Below are 21,971 nucleotides of genomic sequence, written 5' to 3'. Positions count from 1 at the left end.
ATGATAGGAGCACTTTCTTTTGAATAGTTTGAATCTCTGAGGCTTTGATATCTTTTTTTTTCTGTGAGTTTTTTTTCTATGGCTTATTTCTCTCTACTCCAAAATTGGCATCCTAATAATGTGCTTCCATATGTTTCGTTACCTAGGTGTTACTTACTTCATGATGACCATTTAAAAGGAAAAGCTCATGTTCAAACATGCTATGCACATATCATGCCGACGTACAATAGTGGACCTTCTATGGATCACAGCATATGGAAGTTTCCACTTGATGACCCGGTTAAATTTAATGCTCATACTTCCTTTTTCGATGGTATTGGAGGGACGGGCATGATTTTAAGGGATGCTTCTGGTGCCATCATTTTTTGTTTGTGCACACACCTATTCTCATGCAATGATGTGTTTGAATCTGAAATTTTGGCAATCAAAGAAAGAGTTAATGCTGGCCTTGCAATGGAGTAACCTTACTATTGATGTGGAGTCAGACTGTTGGAAGAGGTCAATATATGGTGAGAAGCAGAGATGTCAAGTACGCTTTGCTGATAAAAAAAGAGATCAAAGAGAGCTTGTCCCGTAGTTCTTATGGCTGATTCATCATTCATGCATTGCACATGGAAATCGATTCCTGGGGAGTGGGAAAAAAATTTAAAAAAGTGGTCGCCCACCGTGGGGCTCGAACCCACGACCACAAGGTTAAGAGCCTTGCGCTCTACCAACTGAGCTAGACGGGCTGTCTTGTTTTTGTTTTGATTTCTAAGTAACTCTTCCATGCTCCACGCACAGAAGGTATCAGTCCATCCTACTCCCCAGTCAAAAAAGCAAACACCGATAAAGAAACAAAAATGGTGCAGGCACTACAGATTTATCTTCAACTCTACTGTATACTTGGTACTCCCTTTATCTAGGTTTATAGGATGTGCACGTATTGTTAGGTCCTCATTTTAACCAACAAAAAATGTGCCACATGCCACAAAAGCATAACAGGAACACAGTCGCAATAGAAACACCGACTTAGCATTCAGAAACAACGACGGGACAGCTCAAGATCTACAAAATCAACAAGTTGACAATAATGCACAGAAATTAATAAACCAGAGGTGCACGGCTACTACTTACACTACTTGCAAGGCTGCTCCCTTTCCTCAACAATCAGCATTTTTTCATGGTGAAATAGGAGGGCGCTAGCCAGAAAGGGCGGTTCCAGCAAGCTACACAGGCATCAGTTAGTTAGCCCATGTTCAACTGATCAATTGTCACTAGAGGGCGCTTTGCAGCCGCGGCAGCCACCGCGTTCAGTTGGAAAGAAACCCTCTGGCTCTGGCTCTGGCTCTGATGTTGCTCGCTGCCCCTCTGATCCTGCGAATAGTTTGGACTAGGATTGGCAGGGATTGCGTCGGCTCCCTCATTGTCATCTTCTGCCTCTTCAGTCTGAGCTGGTGGCTTCAGTGCGGGTAGGAGCTGGTAGTTTTCACTCAACAAAGTGTCCTGCTCAGGTGGCAGAGGAATCGAGCCAGGTGGAGCGATAGACTTGGGCAGCGGGATCTTGTTCCGGCTGCGTGCCAACTCGAGTAGAACCTGTGTAACATCAGAAAAATGACTTGTCATCCACCTATGCATACAGAGTACTTTGTGTCAGCTTGAATTTCCAGGGATCTGATAAAACATAAAACAAGCACTTGACTTCAAAGCATAACCACAAGAGTTGTTCATAGCCTTTTTCTACGCAAGATCTTGTTTAGTATAGCACTTACCAGCTAACCCGCAAGTGAGTACACTTGTGAGTGACTCCTCAATCTCTAATATCTTTGTACTACCTAATATGATCCATCAACATTTTAGGTATATCTTCAGATTTCAGCAAAGTACACATTAAGAATCATAACCTGTTTGTATATTCTTGTTATGAAGTCTAGCCATGCATTTCCAAAAATTGTTTTTCTACTACGAAATGTTATGTGGGGGATTCCGAGGAAGCCCACAGGCCACAGCAGGCACACCTGAGTTGGAATCCGCTAAGAGTCTATTAAGGAAAGGATATTTTGTTCCCTAAGTTAAGAGTCATTTCAATAGAACCTGCAGCAGTCTTGTTCTGCAGCAATTTGAGTTTGTACCCGCCCAGGACACTAGTCTTGAGTCGCCTATATAAAGGTCCCCTAGCTGCAGCGACTGATGCAAGTTATCAACAAAGAAGTCTTCCGTAATCACTATTTCCCCACTACCCTGTTACCTTTCTGATCTGCGCTGGCTACGGTACCTTGTTAACCATCTAGCACTTTCTGGCCACAGGAATACCCTTCGGTCTAGAGGCTCTAACAGATGCTCTCCCTTGTATGTGATTATTTCATTTGACCCATCCCATGAGAGTGTTCCAATCTAACGATAATACACATAATATATCTAGAGTAAAGCCAACTAATAAGGAAACCGAGTATTTTTGTTGTTTCTAATTTCAACAGTAAGACAGCTGCTGCAGCACCAGCAGCATATCTGCACTAACAGAAGGGGGTATTTATTTCTTGATTGGTTCTCTTCTCAAAGGTTACATTGTGTATATGGAACTACTAGCGGCACATGATTCCTACGATTTTGAACCCTTCAGCGGATAAGCATTCAACTTTCCAAACGAGCCATGGGCTCAGCTTAACATTCGTAACAACACATGGACTAAATTGAACGTCAATCTTCTGCCACTGGACTCTCCTTCCATCCTCTGCTACTAGCAGCACCCAGGGATTTACCTGTCGACACTCCCTGATTACCCACCAAATTGGCAAAAGTTCGGTTGGTTCCAACTTCCTAAAGGATAAAGGAGTCATCTTGGTCCATTCTTGGTAGGGTGCTAGAGTACTAGTACTATTTGCAAAGCTGAGAATTTGGGGATGAATCTGGGTTCCGATCCCACATTCCCTCCTATGTTTTCCTTATAATTTCAGTGTAACACTGACTGATATGTTGGTCCCTCAGACGGCTACAAGTGTAGACAAAATAACATTTCGTTGGCTGAAGGATTCAAAACCGAATCTCTTCGTTGAGGACGGTGGCTTCTAGCCGAATCTCTTACTGAATAATGCGTTCTATTAATAAATCCAACCTTATTTGAAATTTAAAAATTTCCAATAAATGTCTCTCAGCCAAGAACCAGCAATTAACTGAAATCTCAACAGCGCACAACATTTCTTGAATGGAGATTGTTTCTTCGGCGACACATCTGCACATCCTCTATTGTGCTTACTATTTCCCCAATTGGAGACCACAACGTTACTCCCTCTGAATCTGATAGGTTCATAGGAAATTGTTTCGTCATTCACCAGCTGAAGATGGTAGCAGCTGTTGCGTGTCGTCCACCAGGTCGTAGGATGAAGCTACGAAACCTAGTAATTTGTCCGAATCTAACGAGGATATATAGTGCTAGGGTATTTGGTGAGATTGGTGGTACTCGTACCTCGCGGGGCGGCGGCTGGGAGAAGGAGAAGTTGACCTTGGCCTGGATGGCGAGGCGGACATCGTCGGCGTCGAGCTGGGGCTTGGCGGCGTGGTCGGCGTAGACCTGCGCGTCGCCGAGCACGTCCCCGACGTAGCCGTAGGCCAGGTCCAGGAACTGGTGCACGACGCGCGGCTCGTACTCGCCCTCGCTGAGCCCCATCGACCGGAGGAGCTCCCGCACCACGCGCGCGTCGCGAGGCTCGTCCGGGCCGGAGGCTCCTCCCGCCGCCGCTGTCCATGCTCTGATTGCTGTGTCCTGGCTGGTGGAGGGTTTCCGGGAACGAATCGGGTTGGATATCAAATTCATTTATAAAACGTAAAGTAGCTCCAAAAACAAAAAAGACGCTTTGGCCGAGTGGTTAAGGCGTGTGCCTGCTAAGTACATGGGGTTTCCCCGCGAGAGTTCGAATCTCTCAGGTGTCGATATATTTTTTTCCTACCAATATTGTTTTCTTTCTTTTAGCCAGTATTTTTTTCCCTGTGGCTTATTTTTATTTACTCCAAAAAAATTGCGAGAAAACCTTTCAATCCATTCATCAACTGTCAAGTTGGTACAAAGAACATCATGAGTATAAAATTACAGAGTACATGTTAGTAGACCACCTAACATGAGTACAAAAGTACCATCATGAGTACAAAGAACATCATGAGTGAAAAAATACATACATGTTAGTAGACCACCTAGCGACGACTGCAAGCACCGGAGCGAGCCGAAGGCGTGCCGTCATCTTTGCCCCTCCCTCATTAGAGTCGGGCAAACCTTGTTATAGTAGACAGTCAGAAAGTCGTCGTGTTAATGCCTCATAGGACCATCGCACCAGAATAGCAACCACCTCCGATGAAGAGAAGCGTAGATCTTAAGGATCCAACCTGTAGACACACAAGCACAAGCGAACAAAGACAAGATCCACGTTAATCCACCGAAGACAACCGCCGACCGAATCCCAAGAGATCCGCCAGAGACAAACCTCCACACGGCCTCCGACAGTGCTAGAAACACCATCGGGACGGGGACTAGGCGGGGAGAAACTTATTCCATCTTCAGAGAGCCGCCGCCGCCGCCTCGCCTCTCTGAGCAGGACACAAACCCTAACAAAACTCAAAAAAGCATGAAGAAACGGATCCCTCCCGCCGGCAAAGGCTGGGATCCATCACGCCTCCATGGCCCTAAGACCACAGGAGACGAAGTAGATCGACGGCGGGATCGAAGGGAGGCACGAGAAACCATAGTCAAAGGGTCATCTTTCTTCCACGAGAAGAAAGAAAACTATCTACTCCAAATTTAGCTTCATAATAAATATGTTTCCACTTTCCAGTGTTTTGTTACCTAGGTGCTGCTGGATATAAGAGCATTTAGATCACTATCATAATGATCAAAATGTCACTTTTCCTATCAATATTTCTCGTCTTTTTGAGTAGGACACAAACCTTAACAAAATTCAAAGAAGCATGAAGAAACGAAGCCCTCCGGCCGGCAAAGGCCGTGATCCACCACGCCTTCATGACCCTAAAACCACATGAGACGAGATAGACCGACGGTGGCACCGGAGGGAGGCATAAGAAACCCTAGTCAAAGGGTCCTCTTTCTTCCATGGGAAGAAAAAGAAAACTATCCACTCCAAATTTAGCTTCATAATAGATATGTTTCCACTTTCGAGTGATTCGTTACCTAGGTGATGGATATGAGAGCATTTAGATCACTATCATAATGATCAAAAAGTCATTTTTTCTACGAATATATTTCCCTTACTTTTTGCGAGTAATATTTGTTTTCTCTATGGATTATTTCTATCTACTCCAAATTTAGCTTCATAATAATACTTTTCCACTTTCCAGTGTTTCGTTACCTAGGTGTTGGTACTTACTTCATAATGATCAAAGGGCCACTTTGGAACACAGATGATACGAGCACTTCTTGACCATGCGGCAACACAATTTATTCATCTTGCAGGGGGTTGTTCTGATGCCGTGATGCATTGGAAGCAGAACTTTGCGCATGTATGGAGGGTCTCTCACTTGCTATCCAACGTACTGATCTGCCAATTCATATTGAGATGGATTCCCTGCTGGCAGTGAAGTTGGTCAGGGGTGAAGCCATGAATAGGTCATTTTTTGCTTCTTTGGTTGGAGAAATCAAGCATCTAAGGTCTCTTCATATGACGTCAATATCACATGTTCCTCATGATCAGAATCGGGTCAGCGATTGCTTAGCAAATTTTGCAAGAGTCAAGGCAGAACAGTAGTCTGGTTGGGATCTGGTATCCCCGAAGTAGTTGACTTATGTAAGAACGACCAAAGATAAACGTCGACCGGATCCCACGAGATCCATTGGAGACAAACCTCCACATATCTTCCCACGATGCTTGAAACATCACCAGGATGGGGCTAGACGGGTAGGATCTTATTCCATCTTCAAGAAGCCGCCATCGTCTCATCTTCTTGAGCATGGCAAAAAACTTAATAAAACTCAAAAAAGCATCTAAAAACGGAGCCCTCCCGCCAGCAAGGGCTTGGATCCACCGCGCCTACATGGTTCAAGGACCATAGAAGACAAAGCGGACCGGCGGTGGCGCTGGCGAAAGGCAAGGAATCCTTGGATGAGAGTTCGCACGAGGGCAGGAGCGAAGGGGCACGGGGAATCGGAAAGGAAAACCCATGCAATGATGTGTTTGAATCTAAAAAATTTGCAATCAGAGAAGGATTAGTGCTGGCCTTGCAATGGAGTAACCTTCCTATTGATGTGGAGTCGGACTGTTTGGAAGAGGTCAATACATGGTGAGAAGCAGAGATGTCAACAGATCGAAGTACGCTTTTTTTTGTGTGAACGAGATTGAAGTACTCCCTCCGTTTCTTTTTAGTCTGCATATAATATAAGGTTTGGTCAAAGTCAAGCTTTATAAAGTTTGACCAATTTTATATTAAAAAATATCAACATTCACAATATGAAATCAATATTATCAGATGCACCATGAAATGTATTATCGTACTATATAGTTTTAGTATTGTAGATGTTCATATTTTTTGATATAAATTTGGTCAAGCTTTATGTAGTTTGATTTTGATCAAATTTTATATGCGGAGTAAAAGGAAACGGAGGGAGTACGCTTTGTTGATAAAAAAAGAGATCAAGGAGAGCTTCTCGTAGTTCTTGTGTATTACTTGTATACACAGTACTTGGAATTTTTCTAGTCACGGTTTGACAAATTTTGGTAGGTCCTAAGTTCGAACTGTTGTGTGGCTTGTGTCAGGTCTGGAACGTGATTTGTATTCCCTGATTGAGTAATGCAAAGAACTATTTCGAAAAAAGAAACTATTGGAACACAGCCTGAGCAAAGGCAAGTGCCTGCGTACAAATTACAAGCTGATTCATCATTGAGAGAATTTTTTATTTGGCCCGTTCTTAAAATTTGCTTCCTTATTTGACCCAAAATATTTGACACCTAAAGTAATTTTGTTCCTTATATGACACTTTCGTCCATTTTAGACACTAACCAAGTTAAATGTGAGGCAAAAAGACCATTTTGCCCCTAATGCATTGTGTAACTATCCTAAATGTAGTAAAAAAAGCAATCAGTTCACCCATGTTTTTAGGATGTTCAATGGATGATGCACATCTATATCTATGCTCCAATAGTTTTTTTTTTCCTTACGTAATCTGTTCAGCGTCTATGTGAGGAAAATGTAACTTTGATCTATCAAAGTACTGTTGTATGATGTGTAGGTCTTTAATCGCTGCTGCCGCGCACATCTTTAATCGCTGCTGCCGTGCACCTGCAGACCATGCCGGCGCCGTCCACAACTCATAGCACCACGTATGAGCAGCCGCGCCCGTGGCGCCGTGTGTGGACTGGTGGACGCCCAAGGCCAAGACCGCTACAGCGCCGTTGGCTAATCGACGGCCGTCGACTCTGTAGTACAAATAATAGATATGCTAGTATAATTTCTACGGATGTTTTATACAGCTTTTAAACGCACAAATCAGTTTACCTAAGAAACAAAATATTGAAGCATACACATACATGTGCAGCATCCTTCCAACATCGCTAAAATATGGATGAACTGGGTTGCTTTTTTTTACTACATCATGATATTTGCAAAATGCATTAGGGGCAAAATGGTCTTTTCATCTCACACTTAACACAGTTAATGCCTAAAATGAACAAAAGTGTCAGATAAGGAACAAAATTTACTTTAGATGTCATATAGGGAAGAAAATTTTATTTGGGTCAAATAAGGAAGCAAATTTTAAGAAAGGGTCAAATAAGGAATTCTCTCTTCATCATTCATGCATTGCACAAGGAAATTGATTCCTGGAGAGTAAAATAAAAAGGTTGGTCGCCCACCGTGGGGCTCGAACCCACGACCACAAGGTTAAGAGCCTTGCGCTCTACCAACTGAGCTAGACGGGCTGTTTTGTTTTTGTTTTTATTTGTCAATAGTTCTTCAGGCGACATGCACAGAAGGTAACACTACATCCTACTAGCCCTAGCATTAAAAGCAAACAATGAGAAAAATAGTGAACTACAGATTTATCTCTATATCGATAAAAAAAAGATTTATTTCTATATTGTACACTTAGTTTGTTTGGTCCTCATTTTAACCAACCAAATATGTGCCACATGCCACCAAAAGCATAATAGGAACACAGTCACAATAGAAACACCGACTTAGCATTCAGAAACAACGACGAGACAGCTCAAGTTCGACAAGATCTACAAAATCAACAAGTTGACAATAATGCACAGAAATTAATAAAACAGAGGTGCACAGCTACTACTTACACTACTTGCAAGGCTGCTCCCTTTCCTCAGCAATCAGCATTTTTCATGGTGCAATAGGAGGGCGCTAGCCAGAAAGGGCGGTCCCAGCAAGCTACACAAGCATCAGTTAGTTAGCCCATGTTCAACTGATCAATTGTCACTAGAGGGCGCTTTGCAGCCGTGGCAGCCACCGCGTTCAGTTGGAAAGAAACCCTCTGGCTCTGGCTCTGAGGCTGACGTTGCTCGTTGCCCCTCTGATCCTGTGAATAGTTTGGACTGGGATTGCCAGGGATTGCGTCAGCTCCCTCGTTGTCATCTTCTGCTTCTTCAGTCTGAGTTGGTGGCTTCAGTGCGGGTAGAAGCTGGTAGTTTTCAGTCAGCAAAGTGTCCTGCTCAGGTGGCAGAGGAATCGAGCCAGGTGGAGCAATAGACTTGGGTAGCGGGATCTTGTTCCGGCTGCGTGCCAACTCAAGCAGAACCTGTGACATCAGCAAAATGACTCGTCAACCACCTATGCATACAGAGTACTTTGTGTCAGCTAGAGTTTCCACGGATCTGATAAAACATAAAACACCACAAGAGTTGTTCATAGCCTTTATCTACGCAAGATCTTCTTTAGTTTCACTTACCGGCTAACCCGTCTAACCCGTAAGTGAGTACACTTGTGAGTGACCCTCAATCTCTAATATCTTTGTAATACCTAATATGATTCATCAACATTTTAGGTATGTCTTCAGATGCCAGCCTCATACACATTAAGAATCATACCCTGTTTGTTTCATGTTTCTATATTAGAATAGCCATACATTATAAAACATTGTTTTCTACTACAGGTAGCCTGTTCCCAGAGATTTGGAGGGGTGGGAGTGGGGGCGCCAGTGTACCAATGAATTGGTAGATAACCGGCATTACGGAGTGTTATGTGGGGAATTCCATATCAGAGGAGGAAACCCACAGGCCACAGCAGACACACCTGAGTTGGAATAGGCTAAGAGTTCTATTAATCTTTTGTTCCCTAAGTTAAGAGTCCTTTCAACAGAACCTGCAGCAGTCACGTTCCACAGCACTTTAAGTTTGTATCCATCCAGGACACTGGTCTTGAGTCACCTGTATAAAGGCTCCGTAGCTGCAGTGACTGATGCAAGCTATCAATAAAGAAGTCTTCCCCTAATCTCTATTCCCCACTACCCCGTTACCTTTCTGATCTGCGATGGCTACAGTGCGTCCTCATCAATACCTCATCAGCCCTCTGACACAGGCATACCTTCGATCTAGAGGCTCTAACAGATGCTCTCCCTTCTATGTGATTATTTGACTTGACCCATCCATGAAGAGTGTCCAAATCTAACGAAAGTTATTTACAACTACACATAATATATCTAAAGAGTAAAGCCAACTAATAAGGAAACTGAGTATTCCTGTTTCCAGTTGCAACAGACAAAAGATCCTCTTTCTAAAGATTCCCGCCAAGCCGTACATACGACTTTCATCGAATACGGCTTTCCACAGAATTCTGTAGGGATCTATGAGATCGGGTATGAAATTCTGTTTACTCACTTTAAATTGAGTATCCGTTTCCCTCCTTTTCCCACTAGGATCGGAAATCCTGTATTTTCCATATCCATACAATCGAGTCCTTAAGTTTCCAAAATAGTGTAATGGAAGAAGAAGTGCTTCGAATCATTGCTATTTGACTCGGCTGCTACGGCAGCAGCATCTCTGCACTAACAGAAGAGGGTATTTATTTCTTGCTTGATTCTCAAAGTTTAAATTGAGTATATAGAACTACTAGTTGCACATGATTCCTAAGATTTTAGACCCTTCAGAAGATAAGCATTCAACTTTTCAAACAAGAAATGGGCTCAGCTGAACATTCCTAACAAGACATGGACTGAATTGAAGTCAATGTTCTGCCCCAACTAGACTCTCCTTGCATCATGTGCACAGATATGAAAGGTTTTCCCTTGATGGAGGCTAGAAAGGGCTCTTTTGCTTTTTTACTTTGAGGGTGGGGTGGGGGGGGGGGGGGGCGGGGTTCTATTCTACTACCTTCACTTCTAACTTCTCCCACCTATTGGTGGTATTGATCTTACCTGAGCAATGCTATTCAAACGTACAGGTTCTACAAAAAGTTTTACTCCCTCCGTTCCAAATTAATTGTCGCAGAAATGGATGTATCTAGAACTAAAATACATCTAGATACATCCATACCTGCGACAAGTAATTAGGAACGGAGGGAGTATGTACCGATTCATTGTAGTGACGGTTGCTAAAATCATCAGAGCAGGTACAATCTAAAATAAGAATAGGATTTTCCTTACATCGAGAAGGTATTCGTTTCTGCTACTAGCTGCACCCTGGGATTTAAATCTCGGAACTCCCTGATTATATCCCACCAAACTGGCAAAAGTTCTGTCAGTTCCAACTTCCTAAAGGATAAAGGAGTCATCTTGGTCCTAGTGGTAAGGTGGTACTGGTAATGTACTACTTGAGATGAATCTGGGTTCGAATCCCACATTTGCTCCAATTTTTTTCATTATAATTTCAGTATAACACTGCCTGATATGTTGGTCCCTCTGATGGCTAAGAGTGTAGAAAAAACGACATTTCATGAGCTCAAGGGCTAAAAACCACAATCTCTGTGTTGCGTTGGGGATGGTGGCTTCTAAACACCATGTCTGAATCTTTGATTGATGTGTTCTTATTGTGGAACGCATTTAATTGAGAAGTTGAGCCTTATTTGAAATTCAAATTTTCCCCAAAAAATATCTCCCAGCCAAGAACCAGAAATTAACTGAAATCTCAACAGCACACATCATTTTTCGCACTCTTAGCCGTTGAGATTTCAGCCAAGAACCAGATATTTTTCGTACTCCAATTGGAGGGAGTAGTATCTCGATTGTTTCTTCCGGGACGCATCTGCACATCCTCTACAGTGCTTATCCTTTCCCCAATTGGAGTCCATAACATTACTCTCTCCGAATCTGATAGGTTCACAGGAAAGCCGGTCCTGGATCTAGAGTTTAAAGCGCACCCTTGTCCTCGTCATTCACCAATTGAATGAAGCTACGAAACCTCGTAATTTGTCCGAATCTAACGAAGATATACTAGGGTTTTTGGTGAGATTGGTAGTAGTACTCTTACCTCGCGTGGCGGCGGCTGGGAGAAGGAGAAGTTGACCTTGGCCTGGATGGCGAGGCGGACGTCGTCGGCGTCGAGCTGGGGTTTGGCTGCGTGGTCGGCGTAGACCTGGGCGTCGCCGAGCACGTCGCCGACGTAGCGGTAGGCCAGGTCCAGGAACTGGTGCACGACGCGCGGCTCGTACTCGCCCTCGCCGAGCCCCATCGACCGGAGGAGCTCCCGCACCACGCGCGCGTCGCGAGGCTCGTCCGGGCCGGAGGCTCCTCCCGCCGCCGCTGTCCATGCTCTGATTGCTGTGTCCTGGCTGGTGGAGGGTTTCCGGGAACGAATCGGGTTGGATGTCAAATTCATTTATAAAATGTAAAGTAGCTACAAAATTAGAAAGGACGCTTTGGCCGAGTGGTTAAGGCGTGTGCCTGCTAAGTACATGGGGTTTCCCCGCGAGAGTTCGAATCTCTCAGGCGTCGATTTATTTTTTACTACCAATATTTTTTTGTCTTTCTTTTAGTGAGTATGAGTAATATTTTTTCTTCTATCTACTCCAAAAAAATTGCGCACCAATTTTTTTACATGGTAATACGTGTCTCATTCATATATCATAAAGATCAAAATATAAGTCACGTAATGACCGACATGACAAAACTGAAAAGATAACAGAATATCTCTGAGTTTGAGGCGTCGATTTATTTTTTTACTACCAATATTTTTTTGTCTTTCTTTTATTGAGTAATATTTTTTTCCTGTGGCTTATTTCTATCTACTCCAAAAAAAATTGCGCACCAATTTTTTTACATGGTAATACGTCGAATCTCTCAGGCGTCGATTTATTTTTTACTACCAATATTTTTTTGTCTTTCTTTTAGTGAGTATGAGTAATATTTTTTCTTCTATCTACTCCAAAAAAATTGCGCACCAATTTTTTTACATGGTAATACGTGTCTCATTCATATATCATAAAGATCAAAATATAAGTCACGTAATGACCGACATGACAAAACTGAAAAGATAACAGAATATCTCTGAGTTTGAGGCGTCGATTTATTTTTTTACTACCAATATTTTTTTGTCTTTCTTTTATTGAGTAATATTTTTTTCCTGTGGCTTATTTCTATCTACTCCAAAAAAAATTGCGCACCAATTTTTTTACATGGTAATACGTGTCTCATTCATATATCATAAAGATCAAAATACAAGTCACGTAATGACCGACATGACAAAACTGAAAAGATAACAGAATATCTCTGAGTTTGAGGTGTCGATTTATTTTTTTTACTACCAATATTTTTTTGTCTTTCTTTTAGTGAGTAATATTTTTTTCCTGTGGCTTATTTCTATCTACTCCAAAAAAAATGCGCACTAATTTTTTTTACATGGTAATACGTGTCTCATTCATATATCATAAAGATCAAAATATAAGTCACGTACGACCGACATGACAAAACTGAAAAGATAACAGAATATCTCTGAGTTTGAGGCGTCGATTTATTTTTTTACTTCCAATATTTTTTGTCTTTCTTTTATTGAGTAATATTTTTTTCCTGTGGCTTATTTCTATCTACTCCAAAAAAAATTGCGCACCAATTTTTTTACATGGTAATACGTGTCTCATTCATATATCATAAAGATCAAAATACAAGTCACGTAATGACCGACATGACAAAACTGAAAAGATAACAGAATATCTCTGAGTTTGAGGTGTCGATTTATTTTTTTACTACCAATATTTTTTTGTCTTTCTTTTAGTGAGTAATATTTTTTTCCTATGGCTTATTTCTATCTACTCCAAAAAAAATGCGCACCAATTTTTTTATATGGTAATACGTGTCTCATTCATATATCATAAAGATCAAAATACAAGTCACGTAACGACCGACATGACAAAACTGAAAAGATAACAGAATATCTCTGAGTTTGACACCAACGCCCGTCACCTGTCTCCGACACCACCATAGCAGCCACTGAAGAAAAGAATGACGGATCACCTTCTCACCCGAGCTCGACGCGGCTCCATCTCTCAGGCGTCGATTTATTTTTTTACTATCAATATTTTTTTGTCTTTCTTTTAGTGAGTAATATTTTTTCCTGTGGCTTATTTCTATCTACTCCAAAAAAATTGCGTACCAAAACTTTTTTTGCATGGTAATACGTGTCTCGTTCATATATCATAAAGATCAAAATACAAGTCACGTAACGACCGACATGACAAAACTGAAAAGATAACATAACATCTTTGAGTTTGATACCAACGCCCGTCACCTGCCTCCGACACCACCATAGCAGCCACCGAAGAAAAGAATGACGGATCACCATCTCACCCGAGCTCGACGCGGCTCCATCTCTCAGGCGTCAATTTATTTTTTTACTACCAATATTTTTTTGTCTTTCTTTTAGCGAGTAATATTTTTTTCCTGTGGCTTATTTCTATCTACTCTAAAAAAATTGCGCACCAAATTTTTTTGCATGGTAATACGTGTCTCGTTCATATACCATAAAGATCAAAATACAAGTCACGTAACGACCGACATGACAAAACTGAAAAGATAACAGAACATCTCTGAGTTTGACACCAACGCTCGTCACCTGCCTCCGACACCACCATAGCAGCCACCGAAGAAAAGAATGACGGATCACCTTCTCACCCGAGCTCGACGCGGCTCCATCGCTGATATGCAGCTTTGTGGACCTCCAAGGTGGCTCACCAAAAGTGAAGCCCTTGTCGTTGAACGAATCAGTCCGGGGCAACACCCCAGACACGTCATCGAACTCCAGATCTGACACCCCACCACGACTAAGACGCCAAAGAGGAAACCATGCCTGCCATCCACGAACCACAAACCCAGCACATGTTTCGTCTTACAGATGTCGTCGATGCAAACCACAATCTGCATCCGCTCCTGAACTACCTTCCAAGCTCCACGCCGACGCTGGAGCAAACGCCCTCCCAACGACGGAGCCTGATGACACAGGTCCACCACGAGGATGCCGCCGCCGCCACACCATCCTTACTTGAACAGACTGGTTTCCAAATCCATCCCCAACCATATGACCGATTGCCTTGTTAGAGAAGGATCCGAAGAATCTTTATTCAGTGTTGTCATCGTCATCGCCGAAGCCAAGACGATGAACAAACTAAAAACCTAGACTACGAGACAGTAAAAATGATCCACACGCGTGGATCCGGCGACCCCCCTCACCATCGATGACCGAGGTCGCTGAAGAATGGCGCTGGAAGATTGGACTCTCCTGGCGGTGGCTAGGGTTGCAGGCGCCAGGAGTGAGAGACGTTTTCCAAGTACAGCCGGTTGTAGTTTCCCTTACGAGAGGTAGATTGAGGGATCGCAATTGCGCACCAAACTTTCAATCTATTCATCAACAGATTTCCGTGTGCGGTGCCCCCTCCACAGATTTCCACCTCGGTCATATTGTTGTAGAGCTTAAGCGAAGCCCTGTGTCGGTAACTTCATCATCACCGTCATTACACCATCGTCCTGATGAAACTCTCCCTCAACCTCAGCTGGATCTAGAGTTCATGGGACGTCACCGAGCTAAACGTGTGCAAATCGCGAAGGTGTCGTACCTTCGGTGCTAGGATCGGTCGGATCGTGAAGACGTACGACTACATCAACCGCGTTGTCATAATGCTTCCGCTTTCGGTCTACGAGGGTACATGGACAACAATCTCCCCTCTCGTTGCTATGCATCACCTAGATGGATCTTGCGTGTGCGTAGGAAATTTTTTGAAATTACTGCGTTCCCCAACAATGGCATCCGAGCGAGGCCTATGCGTAGATGTTATATGCGCGAGTAGAACACAAAGGAGTTGTGGGCATGGGCATATACATATTGCTTGCCGTCACTAGTTGATTCTTGATTCAGCGGTACTGTTGGATGAAGCGGCTCAGACCGACATTACGCGTACGCTTACGCGTGACTGATTCTACCGACGTGCTTCGCACACAGGTGGCTAGTGGGTGTCTGTTTCTCCAACTTTAGTTGAATCAGATTCAATGAACATGGTTCTTTCTGAAGATCAAAAATCAATCACTATACCGCGTTGTGGTTTTTGATGCATAGGTAAGAACGATTCTTGCTCAGCCCGTAGCAGCCACGTAAAACTTGCAACAACAAAGTAGAGGACGTCTAACTTGTTTTTGCAAGGCATGTTGTAATGTGATATGGTCAAGACATGATGCTAAATTTTATTGTACGAGATGATCATGTTTTGTAACACAATTATCGACAACTGGCAGGAGCCATATGGTTGTCGCTTTATTGTATGAAATGCAATCAACATGTAATTGTTTTACTTTATCACTAAGCGGTAGCGATAGTCGTAGAAGCAATAGTTGGCGAGACGACAACGATGCTATGATGGAGATCAAGGTGTCAAGCCGGTGATGATGGTGATCATAATGGTGCTTTGGAGATGGTGATCAAAGGCACAAGATGATGATGGTCATATCATATCACTTATATTTGATTGCATGTGATGTTTATCCTTTATGCATCTTATTTTGCTTAGTTCAGCGATAGCATTATAAGACGATCTCTCACTAAATTTCAAGGTACAAGTGTTCTCCCTGAGTATGCACCATTGCTACAGTTCGTCGTGCCGAGACACCACGTGATGATCAGGTGTGATAAGCTCTACGTTCACATACAACGGGTGCAAGCCAGTTTTGCACACGCAAAATACTCGGGTTAAACTTGACGAGCCTAGCATATACAGATATGGCCTTAGAATAATGAGACCGAAAGGTCGAGCGTGAATCATATAGTAGATATGATCAACATAGTGATGTTCACCATTGAAAACTACTCCATCTCACGTGATGACCGAACATGGTTTAGTTGATATGGATCACGTGATCACTTAGATGATTAGAGGGATGTCTATCTAAATGAGAGTTCTTAAGTAATTTGATTGAACTTTAATTTATCATGAACTTAGTACCTGATAGTATTTTGCATGTCTATGTTGGTGTAGATAGATGGCCCGTTCTGTTGTTCCGTTGAATTTTAATGTGTTCCTAGAGAAAGCTAGGTTGAAAGATGATGGTAGCAACTACACGGACTGGGTCCGTAACTTGAGGATTATCCTCATTGCTGCACAGAAGAATTACGTCCTGGAAGCACCGCTAGGTGAAAAACCCGCTGCAGGAGCAACACCAGATGTTATGAACGTCTGGTAGAGCAAAGATGATGACTACTCGATAGTTCAGTGTGCCATGCTTTACGGCTTAGAGCCGGGACTTCAACGATATTTTGAACGTCATGGAGCATATGAGATGTTCCAGGAGTTGAAGTTAATATTTCAAGCAAATGCCCGGATTGGGAGATATGAAGTCTCCAATAAGTTCTACAACTGCAAAATGGAGGAGAATAGTTCTGTCAGTGAATATATACTCAGAATGTCTGGGTACCACAACCACTTGACTCAGCTGGGAGTTAATCTTCCTGATGATAGTGTCATTGACAGAGTTCTTCAATCATTGCCTGAAGGAAATATGCCCTAGAGGCAATAATAAAGTTGTTATTTATATTTCCTTATATCATGATAAATGTTTATTATTCATGCTAGAATTGTATTAACCGGAAACTTAGTACATGTGTGAATACATAGACAAACAGAGTGTCACTAGTTTGCCTCTACTTAACTACCTCGTTGAATCAATGATGGTTATGTTTCCTAACCATAGACATGAGTTTTCATTTGATTAACGGGATCACACCATTAGAGAATGATGTGATTGACTTGACCCATCCGTTAGCTTAGCACGATGATCGTTTAGTTTGTTGCTATTGCTTTCTCCATAACTTATACATGTTCCTATGACTATGAGATCATGCAACTCCTGAATACCGGAGGAACACTCTATGTGCTACCAAACATCACAACATAACTGGGTGATTATAATTGTGCTCTACAGGTGTCTCCGATGGTGTTTGTTGAGTTGGCATAGATCGGGATTAGGATTTGTCACTCCGATTGTCGAAGAGGTATCTCTGGGCCCTCTCGGTAATGTACATCACTATAAGCCTTGCAAGCAATGTAGCTAATGAGTTAGTTACGGGATGTAGCATTACGGAACGAATAAAGAGACTTGCCAGTAACGAGATTGAACTAGGTATTGAGATACCGATGATCGAATCTCGGGCAAGTAACATATCGATGAGAAAGGGAACAATGTATATCGTTATGCGGTTTGACCGATAAAGCTCTTCATAGAATATGTGGGAGCCAATATGAACATCTAGGTTCCGCTATTAGTTATTGACCAGAGACGTGTCTCGGTCATGTCTACATAGTTCTCGAACCCGTAGGGTCCGCACGCTTAACGTTCGGTGACGATCGATATTATGAGTTTATGTTTTTTGATGTACTGAAGGTAGTTCCGATTCCCGGATGTGATCAGAGACATGACGAGGAGTCTAGAAATGGCCGAGACATAAAGATTGATATTATTGGACGGCTATATTCCAACACCGGAAGTGTTCCGGGTGATTTCGGAGAAAACCGGAGTATCGGAGGGTTACCGGACCCCCCCACCCCCGGGAGAAATAATGGGCCACACGGGCCTTAGTGGAGAGAGAGAGAGAGAGAGCCAGCCAGGGCAGGCCGCGCGCCCGCTCCCCCTCTGGTCCCAATTGGACTAGGGAAGGGGGGCGGCACCCCCTTTCCTTCCCCCTCTCCTCCTTCCTTTCCCCCTCCTAGTAGGAGTAGGAAAGGGGAGTCCTGCTCCTACTAGGAGGACTCCTCTCCTGGCGCGTCCCAAGGGCTTGATACGTCTCCATCGTTTCTACTTTTCCAAAAAATTCCTACGCACACACAAGATCATGGTGATGCATAGCAACGAGAGGGGAGAGTGTTGTCTACGTACCCTCGTAGACCGTAAGCGGAAGCGTTATCACAACGCGGTTGATGTAGTCGTACGTCTTCACGATCGATCGATCCTAGTACCGAAAGTATGACACCTCCGCGATCTGCACACGTTCAGCTCGGTGACGTCCCACGAACTCATGATCCAGCATAATGTCGAGGGAGAGCTTCGTCAGCACGACAACGTGATGACGGTGATGATGATGCTACTGGAATAGGGCTTCGCCTAAGCACCGCTACGATATGACCGAGATGGATTATGGTGGAGGGGGTGATACGTTTCCAATGTATCTACTTTTCCAAACACTTTTGCCCTTGTTTTGGACTCTAACTTGCATGATTTGAAAGAAACTAACCCGGACTGACGCTGTTTTCAGCAGAATTGCCATGGTGTTATTTTTGTGCAGAAATAAAAGTTCTCGGAATGACCTGAAAATCAACGGAGAATATTTTTGAAATATATAAAAAATACTGGCGAAAGAATCAAGGCCAGGGGGCCCACACCCTGTCCACGAGGGTGGGGGGCACGCCCCCTGCCTCGTGAGCCCCCTGGTGCTCCACCGACCTCAACTCCAACTCTATATATTCATGTTCGGGGATAAAAAAATCAGAGAGAAGGATTCATCGCGTTTTACGATACGGAGCCACCACCAAGCCCTAATCTCTCTCGGGAGGGCTGATCTGGAGTCCGTTTGGGGCTCCTGAGAGGGGAATCCGTCGCCATCATCATCATCAACCTTCCTCCATCACCAATTTCATGATACTCACTGATGTGTGTGAGTAATTCCATCGTAGGCTTGCTGGACGGTGATGGGTTGGATGAGATTTATCATGTAATCGAGTTAGTTTTGTTAGGGTTTGATCCCTAGTATCCATTATGTTCTGAGATTGATGTTGTTATGACTTTGCTATGCTTAATGCTTGTCACTAGGGCCTAGTGCCATGATTTCAGATCTGAACCTATTATGTTTTCATGAATATATGTGAGTTCTTGATCCTATCTTGCAAGTCTACAGTCACCTATTATGTGTTATGATCCGTTAACCCTGAAGTGACAATAATCAGGATACTTACCAGTGATGACCGTAGTTTGAGGAGTTCATGTATTCACTATGTGCTAATGCTTTGTTCCGGTTCTCTATTAAAAGGAGGCCTTAATATCCCTTAGTTTCCAATAGGACCCCGCTGCCACGGGAGGTTAGGACAAAAGATGCCATGCAAGTTCTTTCCCATAAGCACGTATGACTATATTCAGAATACATGCCTACATTACATTGATGAACTGGAGCTAGTTCTGTGTCACCCTATGTTACAACTGTTGCATGAGGAATCGCATCCAACATAATTATCCATCACTGATCCAATGCCTACGAGCTTTTCACATATTAATCTTTGCTTAGTTACTTATCCGTTGCCACTGTTACAATCACTACAAAACCAATACTGTTACTTTTGCCACCATTACGATTACTTCCATACTACTTTGCTACTAAATACTTTGCTACAGATATTAAGTTTTCCAGGTGTGGTTGAATTGACAAATCAGCTGCTAATACTTGAGAATATTCTTTGGCTCCCCTTGTGCCGAATCAATAAATTTGGGTTGAATACTCTACCCTCGAAAACTTTTGCGATCCCCTATACTTGTGGGTTGTCAAGACTATTTTCTAGCGCCTTTGCCGGGGAGCATAGCTCTATTCTTTGAGTCAATTGGGATTTATATCTTTTGATCACTATGAAGAACTTGAAAGATAAAAGAACCAAGATTTTTCCCTCAACTATGAGGGGAGCTAAGGAACTGCCATCTAGCTCTGCACTTGATTCACCTTCTGTTTTGAGTAAACTTGCGACACATACTCCTGCTATTCATTCTGATATGTCGCATGTTATTGATGATGCCACTTCTGCTTTGCATGATACTTATGATGAAACTACTTCTATGATTGATGATACTATGCCACTAGGTGAATTTCTTGATGAACAACTTGCTAGGGTTAGAGAGAATGAAATTATTGAAACTGATAATATTAATGAAAGTGATGATGAAGATTCTCCCCCTAGATATGAATTGCCTGCTGTGCCTGAGGGTTATGTTATGGATGAAGAAACTGCTAGAGACTTTTTAGCTTGCAATGACAAATATGATCTTAAGAAATTATTAGCTAAGCTTAAAGAAAAATCTTTGAATGCTAGAATGAAATATGACCCTTCTTTTGCTACTTCACCTATCTGTATTTCTGATAAGGATTATGATTTCCCTATCGATCCTGAGTTAATTACTTTGGTTGAATCTGATCCTTTTTATGGCTATGAATCTGAAACTGTTGTGGCACATCTTACTAAATTAAATGATATAGCCACCCTATTCACTAATGATGAGAAAAGTCGCTATTACTTTATCCTTAAGTTATTCCCGTTCTCATTAAACGGTGATGCTAAAACATGGTTTAAATCTCTTGATCCTGGTTGTGTGCGTAGTCCCCATGATATGATTTATTACTTCTCTGCTAAATATTTCCCCGCTCATAAGAAACAAGCTGCCTTAAGGGAGATATATAATTTTGTGCAAATTGAAGAAGAGAGTCTCCCACAAGCTCGGGGGAGGCTTCTACAATACTTAATGCTTTGCCTGATCATCCTCTCAAGAAAAATGAAATACTTGATATCTTTTATAATGGACTAACAGATGCTTCCAGAGACCTCCTGGATAGTTGTGTTGGTTGTGTTTTCAGGGAAAGAACAGTTGATCAAGCTGAATTGCTATTGAATAATATGTTGAGTAATGAAAGTGATTGGACACTTCATGAACCAGTTCCTAATCCAACTCCGAAGAAAAGGGGTATTCTATTTCTCAGTCCTGAAGATATGCAAGAGGCAAAGAAATCTATGAAAGAAAAGGGTATTAAAGCTGAAGATGTTAAGAATTTGCCACCTATTGAAGGAATACATGGTCTTGATTACCCGACACAGGTAGTAAAGGTAAATTCTCTCTATAGATTTGATGAAGGTGATATTCCTTGTTTTAAGTCTGCTAGCCAATGCTTAGATGAGTTTGATAATTTTATTGTTAAACAAGAAAACTTCAACGCTTATGTTGGTAGATAATTGAAACGCAATGCTTATATGATTGAACACTTGAGTGATTATATGTCTAGAGTTAAAGGTGAACTTAAACTTATTTGTAAACATGCTTCTATGGTTACCACTCAAGTAGAACAAGTGCTTAAAGCTCAAAATGATTTGCTCAATGAATTAAATAATAAGAAAAATGATAGTGTTGTTAGAGTTGTGACTAGAGGGGGTAAAATGACTCAGGAACCTTTGTATCCTGAGGGTCACCCTAAGAGAATTGAGCAAGATTCTCAGAGAACTAATGTTGATGCACCTAGTTATTCTAAGAAGAAGAAAAAGAAAAATGATAGGACTTTGCATGCTTCTAGTGAACCTGTTGTAGGCACACCTGAGAATCACAATGATATTTCTATTTACGATGCTGAAACACAATCTGGTAATGAACATGAACCTAGTGATTATGTTAATGATGATGTTCATGTTGATGCCCAACCTAGCAATGACAATGATGTAGAGATTGAACCTGCGGTTGATCTTGATAACCCACAACCAAAGAATCAACGTTATGATAAGAGAGACTTTGTTGCTAGGAAGCACGGTAAAGAAAGAGAACCATGGGTTCAGAAACCCATGCC

The 21,971-nt window shown here is 42.4% G+C and overlaps 2 protein-coding genes and 4 non-coding genes across 6 annotated transcripts; 2 read left to right on the top strand and 4 right to left on the bottom strand.

Annotated features, from left to right (window-relative positions):
• Positions 1 to 658: 658 nt before the first annotated feature.
• On the bottom strand, positions 659 to 731 carry TRNAK-CUU (transfer RNA lysine (anticodon CUU)). The gene has a single exon. It is a non-coding gene; the product is annotated as a tRNA-Lys (tRNA).
• A 267-nt stretch (positions 732 to 998) lies between these two features.
• On the bottom strand, positions 999 to 3,803 carry LOC123058859 (transcription initiation factor TFIID subunit 9). Its single transcript, XM_044481535.1, has 2 exons — positions 3,443 to 3,803; positions 999 to 1,575 (listed from the first exon to the last, which is right to left on the bottom strand). Exons 1-2 carry the CDS (start codon positions 3,788 to 3,790, stop codon positions 1,228 to 1,230), a joined length of 696 nt encoding a protein of 231 aa, XP_044337470.1. The 5' UTR covers positions 3,791 to 3,803; the 3' UTR covers positions 999 to 1,227.
• A 21-nt stretch (positions 3,804 to 3,824) lies between these two features.
• Positions 3,825 to 3,906, top strand: TRNAS-GCU (transfer RNA serine (anticodon GCU)). Its single transcript has one exon. It is a non-coding gene; the product is annotated as a tRNA-Ser (tRNA).
• A 3,913-nt stretch (positions 3,907 to 7,819) lies between these two features.
• Positions 7,820 to 7,892, bottom strand: TRNAK-CUU (transfer RNA lysine (anticodon CUU)). Its single transcript has one exon. It is a non-coding gene; the product is annotated as a tRNA-Lys (tRNA).
• Positions 7,893 to 8,000: 108 nt separating this feature from the next.
• On the bottom strand, positions 8,001 to 11,723 carry LOC123062782 (transcription initiation factor TFIID subunit 9). Its single transcript, XM_044486448.1, has 2 exons — positions 11,388 to 11,723; positions 8,001 to 8,722 (listed from the first exon to the last, which is right to left on the bottom strand). The coding sequence occupies exons 1-2, from the start codon at positions 11,586 to 11,588 to the stop codon at positions 8,375 to 8,377; spliced, it is 549 nt and encodes a 182-aa protein (XP_044342383.1). The 5' UTR covers positions 11,589 to 11,723; the 3' UTR covers positions 8,001 to 8,374.
• A 46-nt stretch (positions 11,724 to 11,769) lies between these two features.
• TRNAS-GCU (transfer RNA serine (anticodon GCU)) lies at positions 11,770 to 11,851 on the top strand. The gene has a single exon. It is a non-coding gene; the product is annotated as a tRNA-Ser (tRNA).
• Positions 11,852 to 21,971: the final 10,120 nt, after the last annotated feature.

The sequence above is a fragment of the Triticum aestivum genome, chromosome 3A (genome assembly GCF_018294505.1).
Source record: "Triticum aestivum cultivar Chinese Spring chromosome 3A, IWGSC CS RefSeq v2.1, whole genome shotgun sequence".
Taxonomy (NCBI): Eukaryota; Viridiplantae; Streptophyta; class Magnoliopsida; order Poales; family Poaceae; genus Triticum; species Triticum aestivum.
This window is presented reverse-complemented; position numbering and strand designations above follow the sequence as displayed.